The 25,309-nt window shown below is 40.9% G+C and overlaps 1 protein-coding gene across 1 annotated transcript in view; it reads left to right on the top strand.

The window, feature by feature from the left end:
• The first annotated feature begins 3,679 nt into the window (after positions 1–3,679).
• C8A (complement C8 alpha chain) overlaps positions 3,680–25,309 on the top strand; it is a 55,614-nt gene continuing 33,984 nt past the window's right edge. The window contains exons 1-4 of the mRNA XM_084872569.1: positions 3,680–3,892; positions 14,035–14,131; positions 19,064–19,208; positions 20,149–20,296. Coding sequence (XP_084728695.1) covers positions 3,816–3,892; positions 14,035–14,131; positions 19,064–19,208; positions 20,149–20,296 — 467 coding nt within the window. The 5' untranslated portion in view covers positions 3,680–3,815. The remainder of the gene's footprint in view (positions 3,893–14,034; positions 14,132–19,063; positions 19,209–20,148; positions 20,297–25,309) is intronic.

Below are 25,309 nucleotides of genomic sequence, written 5' to 3'. Positions count from 1 at the left end.
TGTAACCTGGGCAGACAGGGAGAAGTGGACCCTTGCACCATTTTGTCATCTGGGCCCTACCTCTGAAACTGTTCCCTCAGCTTCTGTACTGTCCTCCTTCCAGAAGGCCTTGACATCAGCCCAGGTCACCTGGACGTGGACTTCTCACATTCTGCACCCTCCATCATTCTCTTTGCCAGGTCCCTTCTTTCTTCTGTTTCCCCCACTTGTTGTATTAAATGAAAGCTTCCATGCTTATGAGAGAAAATGAGTAGATACTAGGAAGAAGGAGCAGAAGTGGAAATTGAAATAAATAACAATTTCCCCAAATTCCCAGTTAAGGATAGATCTCCTCATTTAGTCATTGGCTCTTCAATTCTATCCTGAAGGGTATTATTTATCCATTTTGCAGATAAAGAAACTGAGGCAAGGAGACAAGAATTGGTTAGTGGCACTTTCTGATCTATAGTTGTGTTTCTAGCCAATAGCCTCCCTTTGCATTAGATTTTCAGAGTTTTGATCTCCCATTCTCATTGGGCAAGAGATAGGTCTAACACAGAGGGGATACAGTATAGAATACTGAAAGCTTTTCAGAGAGCACAGACCTGGATGTTCCGGCGGTGGCAGTCTGAGACAATGCAGGACACGCTCCACTTGGAGGCCATAACTCATGGACTGATTTAGGCAGTGGAAAGTGTTTCCCTGAGACAAGCAATGCATTTTCAAAATGAATTGTCATCTTGCTGTCTATTCTGTATGGCATTTTATAACTATTTATCTTTGATAACAGAATGCTACAATTAAGGTGAAATCCACATATGTAAACCTAAAAATGTTTTGGCATTTCCCATTCATCTTAGAACATTCTAGCCCAAAGCAGATGACTGCCTGACTGCCCCACTCCCATCTGAACACACACACACACACACACACACACACACACACACACACACATGACACATGGCAAGTACAGTTAGTCATAGAAGCATGGATTAATCCCATCTGACTTAGCTTTCTCTCTTTTGATTTTACCCTGTGATTCTCTTTCTATTCACTTTATTTTGCTTCCTTGGTTCCCTAGAAATGATATTGTTCTCTGAGTTAAGGAATTGTAGGCAGAAACTGGACTTGAAGAAGACCAAAGCTTTATCCTAATACACCACTTAGTAGTGTATTAGTTGTGTGATCAGGTCATAAAAGATTTCATGTTTTGAAGTTGGACTGATTATAAATCCATGTGTCTGAGACTCACTAGCTCTGTGATCTCAGACAAATTACTTAACCACTCAGAAAGCCTTGCACAATTACTGTGAAAATTATACTTTTTTTTTTTTAATCATGTAATGGGGCAGGTACATGGCTGGTACTCTATATACATTGCTTCCATTTTCCATGTTAGTCACTGTCTCTCTGACTCAGGATTCTCTTCATAATAATGATATTTATCTCACAAAGTTATTTTGAGGATTAAATAGGAAACAAAACCTGAAAGTATCATGAAATAGTTAACTATTTTAATTGATTTATTTGCTAATTCACTCAATCAATACATATTTCTTATTAAAGATTCAGTACTAAGTGAGACAGATGTTTATGAAGAAGAGCCAGACACAAAATTTACCCTAAATAAACTTCCATTCTCCAGATATACCCCACTTTCTTAGAAAAGCCCAATATGAGGCAAAAATAAGAAGTGCTCATCATTTGTTTATAAGGTTCAAGGTAACAAAGAGATACCTCCCAGGAGCCATTAGTCAAGGATCCATGATGGACCTGCTATTTGGGAAGATACTGGATGGAAAGGTAAGAGATGATGGGTAAAGAAATTTCTGGTGGGTGGTCCAGCAAGAATAGTCACAGCAGTGAGAAAGTGTGAGGAAAGTAAGGAAACCTAGACTTATTGGTGAGGGATAAACAGAGGTCTCTGACCCATAAGGTTACACAGATGGGTTGGACCCATTTATTGAGGATTTGGGACTTCTAATTTCATAGACAGTGAGGAGCCACTGAAGGTTTCTAGGCAGAATCAGGATGTTGTCAGAGGAAGATTTCTTGAGTATGAATTCAGCAACAATTCAGGGAGGTTTGGAATAAGGAGAAACGGAACCCGCTAGGAGTCTCTTATGATAGTTTCAGAGAAAGCTGAGGCTCTGAAAAGGATCAAAGGCAGTGAGAATGAAGGAGAGAAGCTTGGAGGGAAGATATTATAAAGGAAATGTTATAGGATTTAAGTGACCATATTGAGGAGTGAAGGATGAGACTGATGCGTAGAGGTTAAGGGGAGTCCTGGAGGCTGCTGAGGTCTTGGGTGAAGAGAAAGGCATCAGGGAACTCTCGAGAAGGAGCTGCGTGGAAAAGGAAGGAAATAGAGCCTATGTGTAAGATGAAGAAAATTAATTCACCAGAATTCCAAGGGTCAAGAGAAAAAAGACTAGACTTTTTGTGAGGCAGTGCTTCCCAACCTCAGCACTACTGACATTTGAGGCAGATAATTTTTTGTGGTGGGGGTGCTCTCATGTGCATCATGGAAAATTTAGCAGCATACCTGCCTCTATCCACTAGATGCCAGTAGCACAACCTTCAAAGTCTTGACAAGCATAAATGTCCCTGGTCACTGCCAAATGTCCCCTAAGGGGCAGAATCACCCCAGTTGAGACCTCTGTTCTAGGGAGCAGTCTGCTCCACCTGAGAAAAGCAATAGAACTGGTGGAGGAAAACCTGAGGTGGGGGGTGTCTGAGTACCTATCTCAGAAACTTGGATTGTGGATGAGATAGGGAAGGAAGAAGGGATGCAGCTGGGGAGTTGGTGGGAAAAGTGGGTTCTATCCCCACTACCATCCTGAGCTGCCCTAAGGGTATCCAGACATAACACCCCTTATGACACCACATCTGCAGTAAAATCATTATGAAATGCCCATCATGCCTGGAAGAGTCAGAGAGTGTATGTAGGTATGGTCTCATCCATCGATATGTGTAGCTATTCCTATAATTCTAGAGAATGTTTTTGGAGATATTGATTGATACCAATATGCTGAATCTTAACGGCATCCAATGTCTGGATAAAAAGTGGAAAGTTCAGCTGAAACCGGTTTGGCTCAGTGGTAGAGTGTTGGTCTGTGTACTGAAAGGTCCCAGGTTCGAACCCGGTCAAGGGCATGTACAGTGGTTGCGGGCACATCCCCGTTAGGGGGTGTGCAAGAGGCAGCTGGTCGATGTTTCTCTCTCATCGATGTTTCCAGCTCTCTATCCCTCTCTCCTCCTCTCTGTAAAAAATCAATAAAATATATATTTTAAAAAGTGGAAAGTTCATTGAGTTATCTACATTTCTCAGGCTTCAGATGTCTGGTGATACATTGTAGAACCTTCATGCGACTGTTAGCATTGTCTGTTTTGCTGGCAGTTTATGACTGAGCTGATATACCAGTATTAGCCTCATTTCTGTCTTAAAAAACAAACTGATTTAACCTTACAAGTTCCAAGAGCCACTAAAAATGATCTTGCATTCTGGAACTGTATCTTGATTTGACTTTTGTCTCTTTCTGAAAATAAGATCCTTTTGCTAAGCTGGTATTGGTTAAATAAATATCTTATAGGTGTTATTTTTCAAAGTAAAGGTCTGATGGACAGTGGCCTTTGGTTTCTGGGTTTTTAGGGTGTTTGGCTAATCAATACCCTAGTAACTCATTAACCACATCTAAATGAGAATCAAGGGAGTTCTGTTAGCTTCAAAGATTAGATCTTATGGATCCTGGCCTGTAGACATCTTTTTACTCCAACTCCCTGAATAGATCCCTTAATTCCTTCTAGGTGATATAGGTTGGTAGATTCTAGATGAGATGTTTGCTGTTGCTTTCTTCATCTTGTCTTTGATGATTTGTCTGCCTGGGATAACCATACAGGAGAAGGCAAACCGGTGAGTCAGCCATATGTCTCTGCAGAATTTGCACAGAGGGTTCACCTAATGGGGAATGGAGATGTTTGTAACAGGCTGTTTTAGGTTGGAATTTGACCTCTTTTCCTGCTCTTCCTAGTGCAGAGAAGGACTAGAGGACAGTAAAAAGAGTGTGTGTGCAAATTACAGTTGCAATACTGAGGTGTTGGCTAATCATAAATATATCACTTCATTTCTTTGAGCTTCAGTTGTCCAACCTGTAAGATGAGAATAATGCCTCTTCTATAACAGTTAATGAATATGCAGTAAGATCTTGGATATACAATAGACTCATTCAATAAACAATAATTCTCTTGAGTAATGTTGGACAGTTAACATCTACTCATCTGTTAGTGAATCATAAGAATATCTGTCTCATAGTGTTTGGGGAGAATAAAATTAGAGAATGCACATAACATCATTTAGGAAAGGCGAGACACTGTAGAGATGCTGGGTCATTTAACAGAAACAAGCTTACCTTTTGCTGTGGGATAATGAATGGAAGTGATATTTTAATATGCACATTGCCTTTTGCTCAGTCCATTTCCTTACATTTTTTAACCTGTTCTCATGTTTTGTTTTGTTTTTTAAATATCTTCACATTAAGTATTTTGTGGAGCTTAAACAGCTCCTTATGTCACCTTTGGGACAGTTTTAAAGCTGTCCCTATCTCCCAAATATTAAAGATTGTAATTAGAGTTATTTTATTCAAATTCTTGTTGGATGATTCAATTTTAAATAATTACTTCTTTTTAAATGCTAGAGCAACAGAGATTTTCTTTAAGTAACAGTTCAGAAGGGAGGAAGATATTTTTATAAGCAGTTAATTTGCAACTTGTATTTAAAGCAAATACAATTTTGAACAAAATCAGAAAATTCATCTCTAATAATTAGAAGATAAAGGCGAGGGAACTGTGGAAAAGGAAATCTCTGCTGAGAAACTCTTAATTATAAAAGCTTATCATTGTAATCCTTTTTGAAAATGAACAAAGAACCCTGATGTTTGATGAACTTATCAAATAAGACAGACCAGTGAAGAGGCAAATTTGAAGTCAAGGCAAAAGAAAGCCAATTAAATACCTTACAAAGTGCTGAGGTGGGAAAGCGCGAGGTCTCTGTGTCTAACACCAGTGGGTCTGACCCTGGCTCTGGAAACAGAAAAATACACAGTGAATAACTATGGGTTCAGATTCTGGCACCGACATTTTGCATGTGTGTGACCGCAGGCAAGCTATTTAACTTTTCTATGCAAAATGTGGGAGGAAAGTAAGAGGAAGAATTAAACACGTGGAAAGTATTTGGTATGATGCCTGGTTGATTCTTAGTGAGTGTCCAGTGAGAGCTGTGGCCAGTGGTGTTGTGTGAGTGGTATGGTCATTTTGGATGCTTTACATTCTCTCTGATGGTTGACAAAAAGTAGAACCAATGTATAATGTGCCAGTTGGCATGGATCTTTGAGCTCGGTCAGTGATTTCAAGAATTTAACAATGGCACTCCTTCTCCCTCCACCCCCAAATAAAATCTTACATCATCACTGCTGTTTTGAAATGTCTTTCTCAAAAAAAAAAAAAAATACAAACCACCCAATTTTTCTATTAAGACTTCATAATAAGCAAAATGATAAACAGGAGCTATTAAAAATAAAGTATCATTAAAATACAGAGGTAGATCATATTTTTTCAATGTTACAGTTCATATAAGATTTTATTAAATACTAGTAGCCCTGTACATGAATCTGTGCACCAGTAGATCCATGCCACCCTCCTTTAGCTCCCTGCCCCCTCCCCCTTCTTCCCTCACAGCTTGCTGCCCTGCCCCCTCCAGTAGCTCTCTGCCACTTGCTTGTAGCTTATAGTTTGCTGTTCCACCCTTCTGTAGATCTGTGATCAATCGTTATTTGGTTGGTAGTTATGCCTCAGGGCATAATGGATAATTAGCATATTCCTCTTTTATTATATAGGATTCCACGTATGCTAGGTACCATGTGGTGAGCAAAACAGATAATGTCCCTACTCTCAAGGAATTCACAGTGCAGTGATAGGCAATAAACAAGTAAGCATAACATTTAAGTAAAATGTGTGATAAATACCATGAAGGAAAGAATAGGCCCTTTGTTAGAAGATATCTGAAGATAGGCTGGTTGGGGGGCGGTTCTCTGTAGGGGCGGCATTTAAGCTGGGACATGAATGAGGGCAAGGAGAAACCACGTAAGGAGCAGGGGAGAATGTTAAGGCCCAACCGTGGGAAGTGGCTAGACATGGTGGTGGACCAGAAGGATGGGAGGAGAACAGAGCAGAGGATTATGCCCTGATAGGATTGTGCCATGAGAGGATCTCTAAAAGCATCACAGAGGACCTAGGGCATCATGATGAGGAATTTTGGTTATAGTCTACGTGTAGTAACAAACAAACAAACAAAAAACAGTACTGAATGGTCTTACAAAAGAGGGCTATTATCTGATTTCTAATTAAAAACCATCCTTGTGACTGTGCAAAGAAGGGATAGGAGAAAGGTGAAGTGGAAGGTGTCATTGGAGGCCGCAGCAGCGATACAGGTGAGAGATACTGGTGACTTAAATTAGGACAGGGGGAGGAGGGACATCCAGGTAGGTGGGGAGGAAGATACTTGTGATAACATTCTGAGGGTAATATTGACAGACATTTCCCAAGGACTGGGTGTGAGGGCTAGACGAAGGCAGGTAACTGGCTTGAGCAAAGGTGTGTTATGGTGGCTCCATTTACTGATGTAAGTAAAACCAAAACAGAAGCTGATTAAAAGAGAAAATTAAGAGTTTATATTTGGAGCCTTTATGTTTCACATGCCTGAGAGACATGTATTGGAGATATGAAATGGGCAGTTAGATAAACAAAACACGATTTCAGAGAAGTGGTCCAAGATGAAGATCTACTTTAGGGGCATTTATAGAGATGGCTTGAGAAGGTCAGAAAATGGATCTCACTTTCTCAGGAGTGAGGAAAGCAGAAAGAGAAAAGAAAAAAGGCAAGAGTATATATATCCTGAGGAATTCCAGTTTTTGGAGAAGTCAAAAAGAACTGGCCACTGAGGCAGGAAGGGAGCAGGACAGTGTGGTGCAAGGAGTCCAAGAGAGGAAAGCCTTCAAGAAGGGCACAATGATTAAGAGAGAGCAAGTCTGACCAACAGAGACTCAGCACTTTCACAATCCAATGGAAAATACTTCCATTTCATGATGTAGTTCCACATAACTGAATGCGACTGGCTCAAGGTGATATAATTAGTGACAATCAGCTTTGAATATAAGCTGAGCCAACTTATTAGGTAGCTCCCTGGCAATAATCAGGGTTAGGGCTTCTGCCCTTCTAGTTTAGGACTGGCAGCTAATTATTATTTTGTGATTAAATTGCTGAGGTGGCCACAATCTGGGGTCAAGCATTAGACCTGCAAGTTGTAGGTTCATCTTCAGGTTTTATGCCCTTTGCCCAATATGCCACCCTATTTAAAAAGGCAGATAGCAAGCATCTCACCAGCCCCCATGAAGAGTGGTCTTCAATACATTCTGACAAAGATGGAGAGGTTTGCTGACACATGTGGGGTTAAAGAGGTTAGAAATAAGCAACTAACATGTGTGTTAGGCTTATCCTGGTTTTTAGCAATAAGAAAATTAAGTAAAGAAACTGGATTTAAATTCATGTTTGTTGGACTCCAAATCCCTTTCTTTTATATCAGTGTTTCTTCAACTGTGTTACCTAATCTTACAGAGGTCACCTGAAAAAAATGACACATGTTCAAAAAATTGGGTAAATGCTAGATTAAGTAAATTAAAATTCAGAATTTCTCGTTGCCTTTAATATGTCATTGAACATTTTGAATCTCCAAAAGTAATATGTTGTATGCAATGTATCCAAATGTATTTGACCATGTATCTTGTCTTTTCCTCTTCTGTCTCAGTTACATCTCTCAGGAACTAGTACTCTACAGAGCATTCTCTGAGAAACCCTGCAGTAGCACTATATTGACTTGTGAGATTCTACAGAGGAAAAAACTAAAAGCCAGATAGTTAAATCAACTTGAATAGTGTAGCACAGCATGGAACATGCACAAAGACTCCCAAATCCCAGTGCTCTATAGTGAATATTTTATTGTTTGAGTTGATTTTTAGTAGCTGGGAGATGCTTTTAAACTATTTGCCAAGATTTACTAGGCCATAGATTTATTAATGGTTCCTTAAGTAATTGAAACATTGGTATAATTCTTTTGGAAAGCTATTGGGCCATATGTGTCATAAGCTTTAAAATCACTTCTATCCTTCCACTCTGCCATCCCATTCTGCAGGATATATCTTCAATAAATAACTTAGGACACTGAAAAACTGGGTGCTCGATAATCTAATCGTTTGCTGTTAGAGGAGTCGAACCATCATAAATAGTTTACATTTTTGCTGCAATATCAAGTGGAAATGCAGGGTATAAAATGCAATACTCTGTATGACCTCAACTATGTTATGAAAATAAAGAGTGAAAGGAAATATGAAAAAATACTAATATTGGCAGGAACTGGGGCAATTTTCCCTTTCATTATCTTTTCTATGTTCTCTTTAATGAGAAGGCATTACCTTTATAATCAGCAAAAATAAACTACATTTAAAAATTCATTGGAACAATAAGAGAAAATGCTGGTCACATTATTAATGGCTAAAAGGTTAAAGCCCTGTTATGATTTAATGAATGGTTGGTCCTATGTACTTTTTGTACTCTTGCTTCAGTGATAGCATTACTGTGTGTGCCTCTGTCTAGACATCATGTCACAAAGCTTTTAAAACTACAGCAACACAGCACGGCTCTGACTAGGCTTTTGCTTCCATCCATTAATACTGTTTTCTTCCATTCTGACATCATAATGCAGTCTCTGTAGGCTTACAATGACATTATCTTGACAATTCTATAGTGAGATGCAGAACTAATGTTGGAGACATTTCTGCTCCCAAACCTCTCCCACCTTTTTGATAATTAGAACCCTTGTCTTTCTCTCTGTTCCCATGCTTCAAACTTTTATTATTAGGACAATCTATCGGCAAAATGACAGCTGGAACAAACCTTGATCCATTTGAATGTCTAGATGCCAGAATCATTTAATTAGATTATAACTGAAAATTAGATTCAACTATAATCTTGAAACCATGCCACTCTATTTTCCATAAATTGTTTTAATTCTTTCCTCTTCTTTCTGCCTTCCTTCCTATCTCCTTCCCTTTTTTATTCCTCCTTGCATCCCTTCCTTATTTTTTCCTTTCCTAAATATTTATTGAGCAATTTGCTTGGGTCTGCATCATGACAGATGCTAAGACTTCAGCAGCAAGCATACAAACATACTTGCCTTCATACAGCTTACAATCTGATGGAGAAGATTGAAATTATACAAATATTACAAGTTTGATAATTAAGTGTGGAGAAGATGTGCAGAGCTTGATCAAATCATATGAAAGGAGGTATCTAATAGTCTAGATTAGGGGTGTCGAACTCAATCAGAGAAGGGGCCAAAATCTAAAATCCAGCCTAAATCGCGGGCCGAATGGTTTACTGAACAGTCATAAACTGACAATGTCATAAACTGACAGCGGAGTGCAGTGATGACAGCGCGGTGCGGGCCACATTGCAAGGCCTGGCGGGCTGGATTTGGCCCGCGGGCCTTGTGTTTGACATGTGTGGTCTAGATAGTCACAGTGCCTCCCTAAGGAACTGATGTTTGTGATGAGCTTGAAAGAAATCTAAGAGCTCACCAGGTGAAAAAGCAGATAATTGGATTAATTCAGGATTGGCTTCTATGGGTAGATGTGGTCAAGGGAACTGTGAGGTCTAGAAATTTAGGATCTAATTAAGATTTTTAAATTATAGATCATGGATTCAAAACTAGTTATAATGGGAAATAAAAATAGGAGGGGGTCCTATTGATAGAAAGAAAGCTTAGGAGTGAAGAGAATGGAGGCCCAAAGAGATCTAAATAAAAGTGAAATGGGAACTTTTGAACATAGAAGATAGATGAGAAGAGTCTATGGAGCCCCTAAGTAAATATTTACAGATGACTTGTGAATTAGTGATTTGGAAGAGGAGCTGTTTCCGAAAGTAAGAAGATCCAAAATGTGACCATGGAAGACATCATCTTTTTAAAGATCACAGTGTCTCTCAAAGTATGGTTTATAGAGCCCAGGGAGTCCCTAAGATCTTTTCGGAGGTGGGTTGAGGTGGGAGGTTCTGTGAGTTCAAAACAATTTCACAACAATATTAAGACATTTCCCCTTTTCACTGTGTTTATATTTGCACAGATGGTGCAAAAGTAATGGCAGGTAAAAATACTATGGCCTTGATGCAAATCAAGGAAGTAGCACCAAACTCAAATATATATATTGAAACATGTAATGTGTTTATTATTGTAATTTTAAATAGATAAATATATATTTTAAGTTTTTCTCAATTTTGATTCTGAATTTTGTGAATATCAATAGCTCTAGTCCACTTACACAAAAGCTCTTTGGAGTTCTCTGTAGCACATTATAGTATAAAAGGGTACTGGAACCCAAGTTTGAGAACTAGTGTTAAAGACTGTCACTTTTCTGACTACCTTATCTAGGTTTGCAGCCTAGGTGCCACCCTTCCTCATGAGTAGCAGCTCTGGCATAATTAGCATGAGATTGGAAGTACTTTTTAATTCTACACTAGGGAGATAAGTTTTTCATTCATTGTAGCAGAGGCTGCCTGATTCTCATAGGTTGTGGCAATGTGGGTGGTAACAGACAACCTGACTACTTTGCCCAGTGGGCTAGACTAGGCTTCGAAGGTATAGGAGCAGCAGTGGTGATGCATTAAAAAGAGACTCAGGCTTGGAGCCAGGCAAACATCATGAGGAGCAAGAGATAGGCTTTGCCATCAAGCCAACTAGTAGTTCAAATTCTGTCTCTGTCACCCTCGGGCTATGACTTCAGGATTACTTAGCTTTTAGGAATCTCAACTCTCTTATTCATAAAATAGGGATGATTATATTTACCTCCTAGGATCTTTATAGAGATTACATGAGGTAATCTAAGTAATGTTCTAGTGTGTAATAATAAAAGCCAACCTTTAATAAATACTTTATAAACATTTTAATGTACTTTCAATAACCCTATTAAGTAATGTTATTTTTAACATAGTTCTACATATGGGAGAGCTATATAGCTCAATAACTTTCTTAAGTTTTCAAAATCAGTGGGGGGCTAAGATTAAAACTCAGTCTTTTCACCCAAGACCCTATGTTCTTACCCACTGGGCTTTTTGCTATTCTGACTTAAAAAAAATGTTAATATTCTTCAGTACTTATCTCTGTAAAAGTAAGATTCATATAGAATGAAAAGAGAGATTTTATATAAACCCTTTAGCATCATACTTGCAAGAACAAGGGCATGATAAAATTTTCATTTTTTAATTCTTAAAAGTGTGACTGACTGGAAGGGAAATATGCACAGCTTTTCCTTTGTTTAAGCATGGCAACTTAAAACTGATGCAGGGAGCTGAAGAGTGCTGGAGATGGATGGTGGTGATGGTGGCAAAACAACATGAAGATACTTAATGGTGCTGAACTGCACACTTAAAAGTACAGTAACTTTTGTATTATGCATTTTCCTTCAATAAAAGTCTCCTGGGTGAAGAACTGAGTTTTAATCTTAACCCCTACTGACTTTGAAAACTTGGGGGAAAGAGAAAGGGCAATAGGCCATACAACCTTTGTTTTAAAAGCACCACCAGTAGCCCTAGCTAGTTGGGTTCAGTGGATAGAGTGTCAGCTTGTGGACTGAAGGGTCCCAGGTTCGATTCCAGTCAAGGGCACATGCCTGGGTTGTAGGCTTGATCCCCAGTATGGGAGGGACATACAGGAGGCAGTCAATAAATGATTCTCTCTCATCATTGGTGTTCCTCTCTCTCTCCCTCTCTTATATCAATAAAAATATATTACAAATAAATAAATACATCACATGTAATTCTTAAAAAGGAAGATAAAATCATTCCAGTGTGGAAGTGCCCTCAGAGCAACCCTTTCAAGTAAGAATAACTGAGCATCCCTGGACATTCTCCCCATCTCTGCCCACTCCCATCTCCAGATAACTGGAAGGGTAAGGGAATATATTGTGACATTGCTGCCATGGGTACCCAGATGCTCAAATCAATGGAAAATCTTTACAACTTAGAAAAGTCAGCCTATGTTCAGTCATAAATCAAACTCAAAAAGAAATCTTGCCATTTGTGGATGAACATAGGATGAACCTGGAGGACATTGTGCTAAGTGAGAAAAGCCAGATAGAGGAAGAGAATACTGCATCTAAAAAAGTCGAGTTCATAGAACTAGAGAGTAGATGATAGTAAGTGGTTATAGGGGTAGAAGAGGCAGGGGGAACATGGGGAAAGATTGGTCAAAGGGGAAAAACTTTTGGTTGTAGGATGAGTAAGTTCTGGCAATGCAATATAACAGTGCGGTGACAATCCTATATAATAAAAGAGTAATATGCAAATTGACTATATGGCTGCTATACCCACAAGCCACGCCCATCAGCCAATCAGGAGTGAGTATGCAAATTAACCCAATCAAGATGGTTGCGGCCATGGGGAGATCAGGAAGCTTGGGTTTCCCCAACAATGGAGGAAGTCAAGCTTTCCACCTGTCTAGGCCTGCCTTGGCCTCTGCTTAAGGCTATAAAATTTCAATTATAGAAGATAAATAAATCCCAGATACCAGGACTTCCCCTTGGATTACCACGGTGTGTGGCTAGCCTGCAAACCACCATAGGTCCCTTGCCCAGGCCACCCCACACTCCAAGGGAACCCCCACCCAGATCTGGGACACCTTTCAGGGCAAACCAGCCAGCCCCAACCCATGCACCAGGCCTCTATCCTATCTAATCCCATCTAATAAAATAATAATATGCAAATTGACCATCACTCCAACATATAAGATGGCTGCCCCAATGTGGTCAAAGATGACTGCTCCCATGTGGACATAAGATGGCCACCACAAGATGGCCAGCAGGGGAGGGCAATTAGGAAGGACCAGGCCTGTAAGGGAGGGCAGTTGGGGGTGATCAAGCCTGCAGGGAAGGGCAGTTAAGGGTGACCAGGCTAGCAGAGGAGGGAAGTTGGGGGTGACTGGACCTGCAGGGAAGGGAAGTAGTGGGAGGGAGGGGGAACACAGGTCTGCAGGGGAGAGCAGTTGGGAGGGACCAGGCCTTCAGGGGAGAGCAGTTAGGGGTGACCAGGCTGGCAGAGGAGGGAAGTTGGGGCAAACAGGCTGGCAGAGGAGCAGTTAGACATAAATCAGGCTGGCAGGGGAGTGGTTAGGGAGTGATCAGGCTGGAAGGCAGAAGTGGTTAGGGGCAATCAGAAAGGCAGGCAGGCGAGCAGTTGGGGGCCAGCAGTTCTGGATTGCGAGAGGGATGTCCGACTGCCCGTTTAGGCCCAATCTCGAGGAGTCCCAGATTGAAGAGGGTGCAGGCTGGACTGAGGGACACCCCACACCCCAGTGCATGAAATTCATGCACCGGGCCTCTAGTAGTTAATAATACTGTATTGTATATTTACTTGAAATTTGCTAAGAAGAGTAGGCACTAAGTGCTCTCACCCCTCCAAAAAAGTAATTGTGAGGTGATGTATTTGTTAATTAGCTTCATTGTGGTAATTATTTATATATCCTATATAATAAAAGCCAAATATGTAAATTGACTGAATGGCAAAACTATCGGTGGAACGACCAGTCACTATGATGTGCACTGATCACCAGGGGGAAGATGCTCAGGAGCTGCCCTCAGCCTGCAGGTCCCAGACCAGCCAAGTTGGGTGCTTGTAGGAGTCCACTGATTGCCCCACTGGTCACCCTACAGATTGGCCCTGATGATTGGCCAGCTCTAGGGACCCTACTCATACATGAATTTTGTGCATCAGGCCTCTAGTATATATATATTTATTGCATACCTAAATATATATAATTTTTGTCAATTATACCTCAATAAAACAGGGAAAAATTCAGCATCTGTTTTCATATTATTAACGTGCCTTCATATTAAAAGGCCTTTTGGAATTATTATAATAAAATTTTTTAAATTGAAGCTGAGATCTCTCTTCTTTCAGGAGAGTGAGTCGGCAGATTGGGAGCTTCAAAGCAGCGAACTGCCAGCTGAGTGACTGGTCGGAGTGGACAGAGTGCATTCAATGCCAGGACAGAAAGGTAAGACATTGTGACCATTTTGGGGCATTTAATATTTGAGTTGTATACAAGCTTTCAAATGAGATAAGCATCCAGGCCTAGAGGTCTGGGGAGAAATTTGATCCAGAAATAGGTACTTGGAAGCCATGATTCGTGGATGGTAGAATTTTTTATTTTTTATTTATTTATTTTTTTTGCCTCTCCTGATTTTGTTTGTAAGGCATTATTGGGTGAAGCTGCAAAATATGTGCATACTATGGCTTATACTCAGAAAAGTGGTTATTTGGACAAGGGCACACTGACCCATGATGGTCTCTCTGGGTCCTGGCCAGTCTACTGCCTTCTAATGAGGGCAATTTGAAGGGATGAGTGGCTTAGGAACAAATGCCTTGATGTCCATGACCCTGATGAGCTGAGACAAACCAGAGCGTGCCACAGAGGGGGCTACTGAGGATTCGACTTCCATAGGTTGAAAAGGAGAACAAGCCCAATGAACTAATGTGTGTTTATTATGCACATCTTAAGTGTTTTTGAATGGTCCATGGTGGTGGGTAAATTCAGTGGTATATCAAAGGAAGAGGGATGCTGGGAGCACTCCTCCACACCATTCCAGCAGGGATGAATATTAAATTTCTGACTTTGTTCAGAATCCCTGGTTCATAAGTCAATGCTCAACCACTGAATCACATCAGCCAGACACCTTGTCCTTTTCTTTCATGAGCTTTTGCAGAGTTGGCTGATGGCCCTCCTTACTCCAGACCCACTCTTTAGTTAGATGTGAAAGTATCCATGAATGTTTGATGAGCTGTTCAAAACCACAGTATGGTAGAAACATCATTTGGGCCTAGTTTATTCAATTTCAAGCCCTGAACTTCATTGTTCCACCACTCCCATGTTCGACATATGCCAAAGCATCCTAGGCTGCCACAGTTTTTATTCTAGACCAGCCCAGAAATGCTCATTTTGTTCTGAGATCCTGTAGTAGTTCTCTGGGTCATGTGTAACAAATTGCCACAAGCAACAAAAATTTCTTCTCTCCCAGTATGTATACCAGATGTTTGAAACTAAGGTATCAGCAGGGCCACCCTCCCTCTGGAGGCTCCAGCGGATAATCTATTCTTTGCCTCTTCTCGCTCCTCTTGGCTATTGACAATCCTTGACATGTGGCTCCATCACTCCAATCTCTGCAACTGTACATCATAGATCTAATCATCCCCTTTGCTTGACTCCTCTGTGTGTCTCCTTTATATGTCTATGTGACATCTCCCTTTGCCTTCCTCTTATAAGGATGGCATTTAAGGTTTACATAGATAATCCAGAGTAATCTCAAAAACCTTAATAATGTTTGCAAATACCCTTTTTCCAAATGAAGTAACATTCACAATGTTAAGATTTATTTCTTCTTCTTCTTCTTCTTCTTCTTCTTCTTCTTCTTCTTCTTCTTCTTCTTCTTCTTCTTCTTCTTCTTCTTCTCCTCCTCCTCCTCCTCCTCCTCCTCCTCCTCCTCCTCCTCCTCCTTCTTCTTCTTCTCCTCCTCCTCCTTCTTCTTCTTCGCATGGCCATTATTCAACCTACTATATATCCCAAACTGCATTTTCTCATACATTGCATTTTAGATAGCAAATAGCATAGGTGAATGACTTATAGGTTAAATCAGAATTGAATGATTCCCTTAAAATAATTAAATCCTGTTAGTGAAGTTAAAGACACTCTAGTTTCTTTTTACTAGTATTAATATGTTTCTTCCTCTCAAAATCACACAAAGATGCACATTTCTGGAAAGAAACATTATCTAGGAGCTAAAAGAGGAAATTATGTCTTAATGACACCAACCACAGGCTACAGCACGAAGAAGTCCCTCAGGGAATGTCTGCAACAACCTTCCTGCAACACATGTCTTCATTATTTGGTAACAACCTAGAAAACAGGGAGCTAGTGGGAACAAACCTCATGTTTGCACCATTATTCCCAGTATAGCCACAACAGGAAGGATGACAATGGCAAGGAGAGTCAATATTTGTGAAGTAATGTCTACATACCAGCACTGTGCTAATGTTTTAAATATATTGTCTTATTGACTTTCACTGCCAACTATACATGATAGATCTCATCATCCCCTTTGCTTGGGTCTCCCATTAAGAAAGTGGCAGAGCCCGCATTTAAAACTTCCTCAGTGTGATTCTCAAGTGCCCTTTGTGCCTGATCACTTCACTTTATGGCCTCTCCTAAAACATTATGGAGAATAACAATGACATGAGGGGGTCACCTGATCCAATTCCCACTCAGTTATAAATCCTTCTGGAGCAGCTCAACAGTTGGCTACAAGAATGATGATGATGTCAATAACTATGATTATTGATTGCATGCCAGCAGTACGACAAAGTGCTAGTTTTTTACATGTATCATCACAGATATTACAACACTTTGAAATAGCTGTCATTTTATAGATGAGAAAACTGAGGGTCAGAGACATTAAGCAATTTACCATGTATGGTAAATGGTAGAACTGGAATTCCAACCAAGTCTAAAATGGGGTCCATAGTAGTAGTACATAACCTCTCAAACTTGTGAGATTAAATGAGATAAAAAATGTTAAAAGTTTGGACATAATACACACTCAATACAGGATAAGTACTAGTACCACTATCACCATGTTGGTAACTGCAGGCCGCAAAACTTTGATGAACTTTTTAAGGAGTAGAAAAGAGAACTGGCTGTATGTTGCTAGGCTGGATGCTACTTTCTTTACCACATTGTGTGTCAAGATGTGGCTAGAAAATGAAAACATCCTCATATTTCCAAATTGATCACTAACTATAATCTCTTCCACAGAATTTAATACTCTCTTACTGCTGTTGTTAACCAAAAGGCAGGGAAGGCAAAGGGGTGGGTGTGAGCTTTGCCTCTGTTTGCTACCTCTGCCTCTCTGCTAATGAGCATTAAGTAGGAAAGAGTGGGCAAGGGAAGAAAAATGGGGTAGCTGCTCTGCTTCAGACTCTCCTGCCAAATAATTAGGAAAAGACTGTGCTGATAAAGATGATGATGTGGAAACCACTTCTGTTTACTGAGCACCAGTGATATGCTAAGCCCAGGGCTAGGTGCTTCCTCAGACATCTCACTTAGTTCTCACAAAACCTTTCAAAGTAAGGTGTCATTACATCCATTTTAAATTCGTATTAGAGGCCAGAAGCTCAGAGAAGATAAGTGACTTGTTTAGGCTTAGTTGGTAGTGAATCTGGGATCTGAACCCAAGGCAGTTTAATTCTCATGCCCAGGCTCTTTCAAATGTAGGACACAGTGAAAAAATCTTTAGTAATTGTTATTAGTGTGGTCAACAAGATCAATTGCATAATTTTATAGATTTGGAAACCAAGGCATACAGCACCAAATACTGACACTTTACATAGCAAGTAAGAGATAGATTCAGTTCAGGAGCCCATATCTCTTACTGCTTAAATTATTGCTTCCTACTTCCTTATTAACATTCTTGAAGGAGAGGGCTGAAGATCTGATCCAAGGTCAGAGGCAGCAGAAAATATGGGGTAGCACATTGCTTTATTGAATATTTTGTAGGGATATCTATATTCAGCATTTTTTGTATCATTATATGTTTTATTTCCTCAACTAGATTCTAAGCTTTTTGAAGGCAGGGCTGGGAACAAAATGTCGCTGGATAGTCTAATGTTCAGCTTTCTCCTTCTACAGTATCATGAAACCATAGAGCTCCAAGACTAGTGTTCATTTTTATTCTTTCTGTCCTCCTCTCAACAAGTATTCAAAGCTGAACACAGAGCCTCAGATGATATCTTAGAGGTTTCCTTGCCTAACTTTTGGATGGGCTATTTCTACATAGTAGGCAAGATGACCACTCAATGCCTTTAGTTCCCAGTAATTTCAGTAAAAAGAAATGGTCTTTTTAAGTAGCTCTGAAAGAAAACCCTCAGAGAGGACTCTGTCTACCCTAAGGTTGAGCCATGAGCCAATACCTGAACCAATCATTGCACCTTGGAGATATGAAGCTCTGGTTGCCCAGCCTGGTTCATACTCAGACATCCCTATGACCAAGGGGATGAGTTCATCCCCACAAAACTCTATGAAATATGTCTCAGGGAAAGAGAGGATTCCATGACCAGAAGAAATGCTGCAGAGGAAAAGCAACAAATATCTTTTTTAAAAGAATATGTTTTTAAATTGATTGCAGAGAGGAAGGGAGAGGGGGAGAGAGAGATAGCAACACTAATGATGAGAAAGAATCATTGATGGGCTGCCTCCTGCACATGTGCCACACTGGAGATTGAGCTTACAATGCGAGCATCTGCCCTGACTGGCAATCGAACTGTGACTTCCTGGTTCATTGGTCAATGCTTAACCACTGAGCCAAACTGGCCAGACAACAAACTTCTTCTAAAAATGCCTCCTGTGTACCTGACTATAGTTCAAGGCACTGAGCCAATAAGACCTGGTCCTTCCTTTTCCACTTCTACCCCCATGAGCAAATTGTTCCTAAACTAGTGAGAAAGACAAAGAAGCAGACAATCAATCATAACCCTATGACAAGATCTAGGAAGAGAGGAATGCATAAGGAATTGTAGAATCCATTATTTAGGAAAGGCTTTTAGAGGAACTATACCATGCATTTTGAAAGGTGAATAGGAACTAACTGGTTTAAGAAGGGAGGAGAAGGTTCTTCCGAGGAATTAGGAAGATCCTAGAAATACAATTATCAAGCCTTTCATTTGTGCTTGGAGGCTTTATTCAATATTGCAGTTGGTGACTGTGCCACCTCTGGTTGAATATCACTTTTTATGAACACTTATCTCTTCTTCAAAAGACAGCCTTTTAGGCAGCTCTCAATCATTAGACAGTTACTCCTTATATTGAGCTGAGACCTGCCTGTGCAACTCTTGGTTGATTGAGAGACAATGAATGTGTCTGGTTCAAAATCTGATTTAGTACCGACACCGGAGCCTGCTGCAGCCAAACAAGTTTGGGGGGACCACCTGCAGTGGTGATGTCTGGGATGAAATCAGTTGTCGCAGACCCACAGCTTGTGTAAGGCAATCACAATGTGGACAGGATTTCCAGTGTAAAGAGACAGGTGAGTAACATTCCAGCGGGATAATGTGCTCATCCCTTAACATGCAAAACACTTCCTTGGAAGCTTGTTAAAAGGGGGACTCCTGAGCCTTTTCTCTAGCAATGGATTAAGATGGGGCCCAGGAACCTGCATTTTAAGACACGTCAATAGCCTAAGTAATTTTGATGCAAGTTTGTAGGAAAATCTATTGATTCTTTTCAAAAAATATGATTCACTCACTCATCCTCTCATTGAATAAATATTGATTATACACATATTACAAGCCAGGCAGTAGGCTACCTGCTGGTGATATACAGATTTAAAAAAGCACACTAATGTGCCTGATCTCGAGGTACTTCTTGGGAGAGAGACCTACAAGGAGTCAATGACAATATTGTGAGATAGCCAGGGGAATGGGCATTAGCACATGGTTCAGGGGTGCATAAATCTTCTTTGGACAGTCAGAGCAGGCTTCAAAATGATACTTGAACTGAAACTTGGAAAATAAAGAATGCCTAGGAAAAAGAATGCACAAAAGCACGAGGATTTAAGGGTTCCCTATCAGTTCAGAATAATTACAGGTCAGGTTTTTGGGAAGAGGGGCAGGGCATGGGCCAGCTAGGAACTGGGGCCACACTGTAGCTTTTCAAAGAGGGATGGGGAGTCACTGGAGGATACAGATCAGGGGGATGACAGGGCCAGATTGGCATTTTAGAAAGACTCCTAGGGCAGTAATGTGGAGGCTAGATGTTAGAAGGGAGTCTGGGCCAGGGCCTGAGCTGGGACTGCAGGAAGGAGACAGTGAGGCTGGAAATAAGAGAGGACAAAAAAAAGATGCTATAGGATGGAGAGGGCGAAGGGAGATTCAGAGGTGGAATGGACTTCGTAACAATAGATGTGGGACATGAGGGAAAGGGGGGAGTCTGGGAGGCTTTAGGAGCATCCACAGCCTCTCTCTCAGGTCGCTGCCTGAAACGCCACCTCATGTGTAATGGAGACAAGGACTGCTCTGACGGCTCTGACGAGGAGAACTGTGATGACGTCAGGGTCGTTGAAGATGACTGCAGCCTGTATGAACCGATTCCAGGATCCGAGAGGGCAGCCTCAGGGTAAGTCCCTGGCCTTCTGGCCATTCAGGGGCAGGGAATGATTTCTCTTCAATCATAAATATTAGTTTTAGAGACAGAGGAGGGTCTTTTTGGAGGATTCCTCTGGAGTGCTTCCCACGAGGCAGCTGTCATTGTCTATCGAAGGTGGTATCTTAGTCCTGTTAGGCTATAACAAAGTGTCGCACACTAGGTGGCTCAAAAACAACAGAAATGTCTTTCTCACGGTTCTGGAGGATGGAAGTCTGAGATCAGGGTGTCAGGTGAGGGCCCTCTTGCACAAGGGGCTAGGGAGCTCTGTGGGGTGTCTTTTATAAGGGCATTAATACTGTTCATGAGAGCTCCACCCTCAGGATTTAAGCCCCTCCCGAAGGCCCCTTCCTAACACCATCACAGCAGGTAACATGACTTTAACATACGAAATCTGGGGACACACAACACTCAGTCCATAACAGGGGGCTTGCCATACTTGTTCTCCCCTCTATGTCTCTACTTGAGAGTTCCCCTCTCCTTTTTCCCCTGCCCACTCACTGCTCAATTCTCTCACCCCAATTCTATCACCAAGGCCCCTCTGAGAAATCACATCTCCCATGAGTGGTTCCCTGATGTCTCAGAGGATGGTGATTCTCTGACCCGAGTGCCCTCCCCAGTAGCCCTGTTCACATCTGGCTTTGGACTGAACTTGTTGGTATAAGCAGGGCTAAAAGGACTGACAGAGCAAAGAAGATGGATTTGGGGTGATGTGGAGAAATGCCTACTTTACCAGTGCTCACTCACACCTCCTAGGCACAGTGTCTCTACCTGTTGAGATTCAGTCAGCTTTGATTCTAAATCCTATACATTCTGCTCAGGGTCAGTTCCTTGAATGTACCACCCTTCTGTTTTGAGACATAGTACATTTAATTCATCCTTTATGAAATGTCCTTCCCCATGTTTTTCACCTGCCTAACATCTTACTTAGAGTTATAAACTAAATTTTGTCCCCCTAAAATGCATCAGATGAAGCCCTAGCCTCCGTGTGGCTGTATTTGGAGATTATTAAGGCTGACTGAGGTTCTAGGGAGGGGCCATGATCCAATAAGACTTATAACCTTATAAGAAGAGAGAGGAGCCCCAGAAACTGCTCTCACAATGTGCAGAGGAGATGCCATGTGAGGGCACAGTGAGAAGGGGGCCATCTGCAACCAGGAAGAGGCCTGACCAGAAACCAATCCTGACAGTACTTTGATCTTGGACATCCAACTTCCTGAACTGTGAGAAAATAAATGTTTATTCCCTGAGTCACCAATTCTGTGGTATTTTATGACAGCCCAAGCTGATATACCAATGCATCACCTCTTTCCCTCTTCTCGACACTCCTCCTTTTTGACAGGGTCTAGGCTGGCTTACCCTTGTTGTTGCTCCCAGAGTCCTTTGTGTGTCCTAGCTTCCCAGTGCATATCCAGCAAGGTTGGGACATCTCATACAATGTTCTTCGGCCCCTGATAAGAACTCCTTCTCAACTCTGCTTCTGCAGCACCCAGCAAAGACCACACCCCTGGTGATTCCCAGGTCAGCTCCCTGGCACTTTCTTTTGGTTCTGGATCCTGTCCCTTAACTTAAATGTAAACTGTTTGGAGGCAGAGAGGCTGCTGACTTCTTTTTAATCACCTGAGCCTGATGTCAGAGCTTTCCCCACCAGAGCCTCTCACTGAGTATTGGCTGAATGAAGAAATCAATATGATGAACTGGATCTTTGCAGACAAGGGAGTGGGGAGATGGAGCAATCAACACAGAGTGACCCGGCCACAATGCAGCCCAGGCAGGGTCAGGGGAGGGTGCTGGGAGGTGCAGCTCACCTTCATTATGGCTTAACTACCCTATATCACATCCCACCTACCAGATAGGATAGAGTCCTGTAAGCGCACTTGGATGCACACTTATGACAAGGCTCTAAAATTCCATTTTCTTTCTGATAATAGTATTAGTTTGTTCCGGTGGCCATAACAAAGTATCACCTACCAGGTGGCTGAAGCTACAGAAATGTATTTTCTCACAGTTCTAGAGGCTGAAGGTCCGTGGCCAGGTGTCAGCAGGGTGGTTTCTTCTGAGGCCTCTCTCCTGTGCTTGTGGATGGCCATCTTCTCTCTGAGTGTTCACATGGTCTTCCCTCCATATGGGTCTGGGTTCAAATGTCCTCTTATAATCAGATTACAGCCCATCTCAATGACCTCCTTTTCACTTAATTACCTCTGTAATGATTCTACCACCAAAAATGAAGTCCAATTCTGGGGTTTTTGGGGGTCAGGATTTAACATATGAATGTTAGGGGAGAACACAGTTTAGCCCCTTACACCAAAAAGGGGTATTGTTATAGATTTTAAAAGTGACTGTTGGGTGAACAGAGCAGAAGCATAAAATGTTGAGGCTTGACTTGAAATATAATTACCTTCTTATTGGTACAAAGATCACAGATTTGCTCAGAAGCATTGTGCTTTGCCCATATCAGACACTGAAACCACTAGAATGGCTCCTCCTCCTCCACTCCCAGCAGCTGACATTTTGATGTTTTTTTTTTAATTCAAGATCTTAGAAGCCTTTCCTAATTTTTTAAAAATATATTTTATTGATTTGTACAGGGAGGAAGGGAGAGAGATAGAGAGAAACATCAATGAGAGAGAGTCATTGATCAGCTGCCCCTTGCACACCCCCTACTGGGGATATGCCTGCAACCAAGGTACATGCCCTTGACCGGAATCGAACCCGGGACCCTTCAGTCCCCAAACCGACACTCTATCCATTGAGCCAAACCGGTTTCTGCCCCTTCCTAATTTTTAAACTTACATTTATTATTACAGACGTCACCTATGTTTGGCTTCCGTAAAACTGAGTCTTCCCTTACCCTCCCTGCCCTCATTTACCCATCATCCTCTCTCTCTGCCCTTCCTAGAGCTGACCCTGTAACAGTGTGGTGTAGGGACTTAAAGATCATGGAAAAATGAATGGGCAATATACACTGTTTGGAAAATGTGCCTATAATATGTATTGTGCATATAGACATTAGTTTCCATAAATGTGATCCTATTATATATAGTCCATAATTTGCTTTGTTCACTTAATACATTTTGAAGATTTCCACCATATTTTTCATCGTCTCTTTTTAGTATTATATTCTATAACAGCACACTATGGCCTGCAGCCCAAGCTCAGCCTGCTGTCTGCTTTTGTAAATACAGTCCTACTGGAACACGCTTCTTATCCTACAATGGCAGCGTTGAGTAGTTGCAGTGGAGACCGGTATCCTGCAAGGTCCAAAGTATTTACTATCTGGCCCTTTGTAAAAAAAAGAAAAAGTTTGTCAACTCTTCTCATATAGTATAAATATAAGATAACTTATTTAGCTACTCTAAAATTGAAAGATAGATTGTTTTCCACATACACTGTTTTACACACGTGTTAATATTTCTACATAGCAAAATTTCAAAAAGTGGAATATCTCAACTGTCTTTTTCTTTTCACTAGGGCTTCTACAACCAGATTTTCTCAAATAGATGTAGGCATAGAGGTTACAGTACAAGCTTAGGACATATTATTCCCATGAGTTTTTGTTTGGCCTGTTAGAGAGCTTGTATTTATAAATTACAGGCAGAAACCATTCATTAGGGGGAAAGATAGAAAGTGCAGGATGAAGTAAAGGAAAAGAACCCAGATTTGTGTCCTAAAAACTCTAAGGGGAAAAAAATCTAGCTGTGATTACAAGCAAGTTACTTAATTTTCCTGAGCTTCAATTTCTGTATTTGCAAAACTGTCATGAGGTTGAAAGCTAATGTATGCTAAATGTCTGGTGGAGTGTGCATTCAATCCATCAGAGCTATTATTATTCACTTCCACTAATATGAGGAAAGAGGTTGAAAGAGGGAGAAAAGAAGGAAGTTCATTTACATTTAATTTCTGCTACATGCCAGGTGCTCTATAGTTGTCCATTTACTTCTTTGAAGCAGGTTTTATTTAGTTTTACACATATTACTGCCTTAGTGCCTTTCTGCAGAGGCCACAGACAAATATGACAAGATAAGCACTGAATGCCATTGGACCACAGAGGAGGGGCAACTGTCTGTCCAAGTTCATCAAAGAAGGCAGTGCAGAAGAGGCGATGTTTGAGTTGGGTTCTGAAGGCTGAATAGGAGTTTGAGAGGCAGAAATAGGCAAAATTTTATTGTTCATAACATCGAAAGCTTTGATTGTCAGGTTTTGGAATACATACCAACTCTAAATGCTCTAGTTCAATTAACTTTCCCTGTTTAAAAAATTAAAGCTGTATTTCAAGTGTTTAACATTATTGTTACCTAAATAGGGTTAAACCATCCATGGCCTAAAATACAGAACTTAAGCAGATAGATTTGAAATACCCCAGAGAGGGAAGCATGGGAAAATATTTCTGGAACAGTAGTGGGCTGGGGGAAAGGAAGCATAATTGTTGAGTGCCTTATATGTACTATCAGCTTGACTTTTGTTTGACTTTAACACTTTCATTTAGACTTCACAAAAACCCTGAGAGATGCTTTTATTTATGTCTGTTCTTCAAGTGAGGAAAATGACCTTCAGGAAGATTATAGAATGTGTCCAAAGGCTCACAGCTAGTAAATGGCAGAACTGAAGACTTTCAAACTGTGCACCCTCTGACATTCCACACTGCCTTGAAGACAATGGCCTCCCTGAGGATTAGATTCTCAGTTTAGCACTGATTTACCCCCAAAATTTCAAACCTACATTTTTTCTTTTAATCAGTAGTATTATTTTCTGAAATAATATTAGCAGCAACATTTATTTAGTACTTAACCTATGCTAATAACTATTAAGATTCCTTTACATGTGTTGGCTTATGTTTAACTCTATGAGTACAGTAGTATTAACTGCTTTTTCCAAATTATTAAACCGAGACACAGAGAGTTAAATAATTTGACCAAGGTCACACAGCTAGATTTGGCAGGGATGGGAAATGGGTCCAGACTATCTGGTTCCTGTGCTTAAATTCCT

This window comes from Pipistrellus hanaki (genome assembly GCF_964339955.1).
Source record: "Pipistrellus hanaki genome assembly, chromosome: 2".
In the NCBI taxonomy this organism is placed as follows: Eukaryota; Metazoa; Chordata; class Mammalia; order Chiroptera; family Vespertilionidae; genus Pipistrellus; species Pipistrellus hanaki.
Note: the sequence above shows the minus strand (reverse complement) of the source record. Positions and strands in the feature narration are given on the sequence as shown.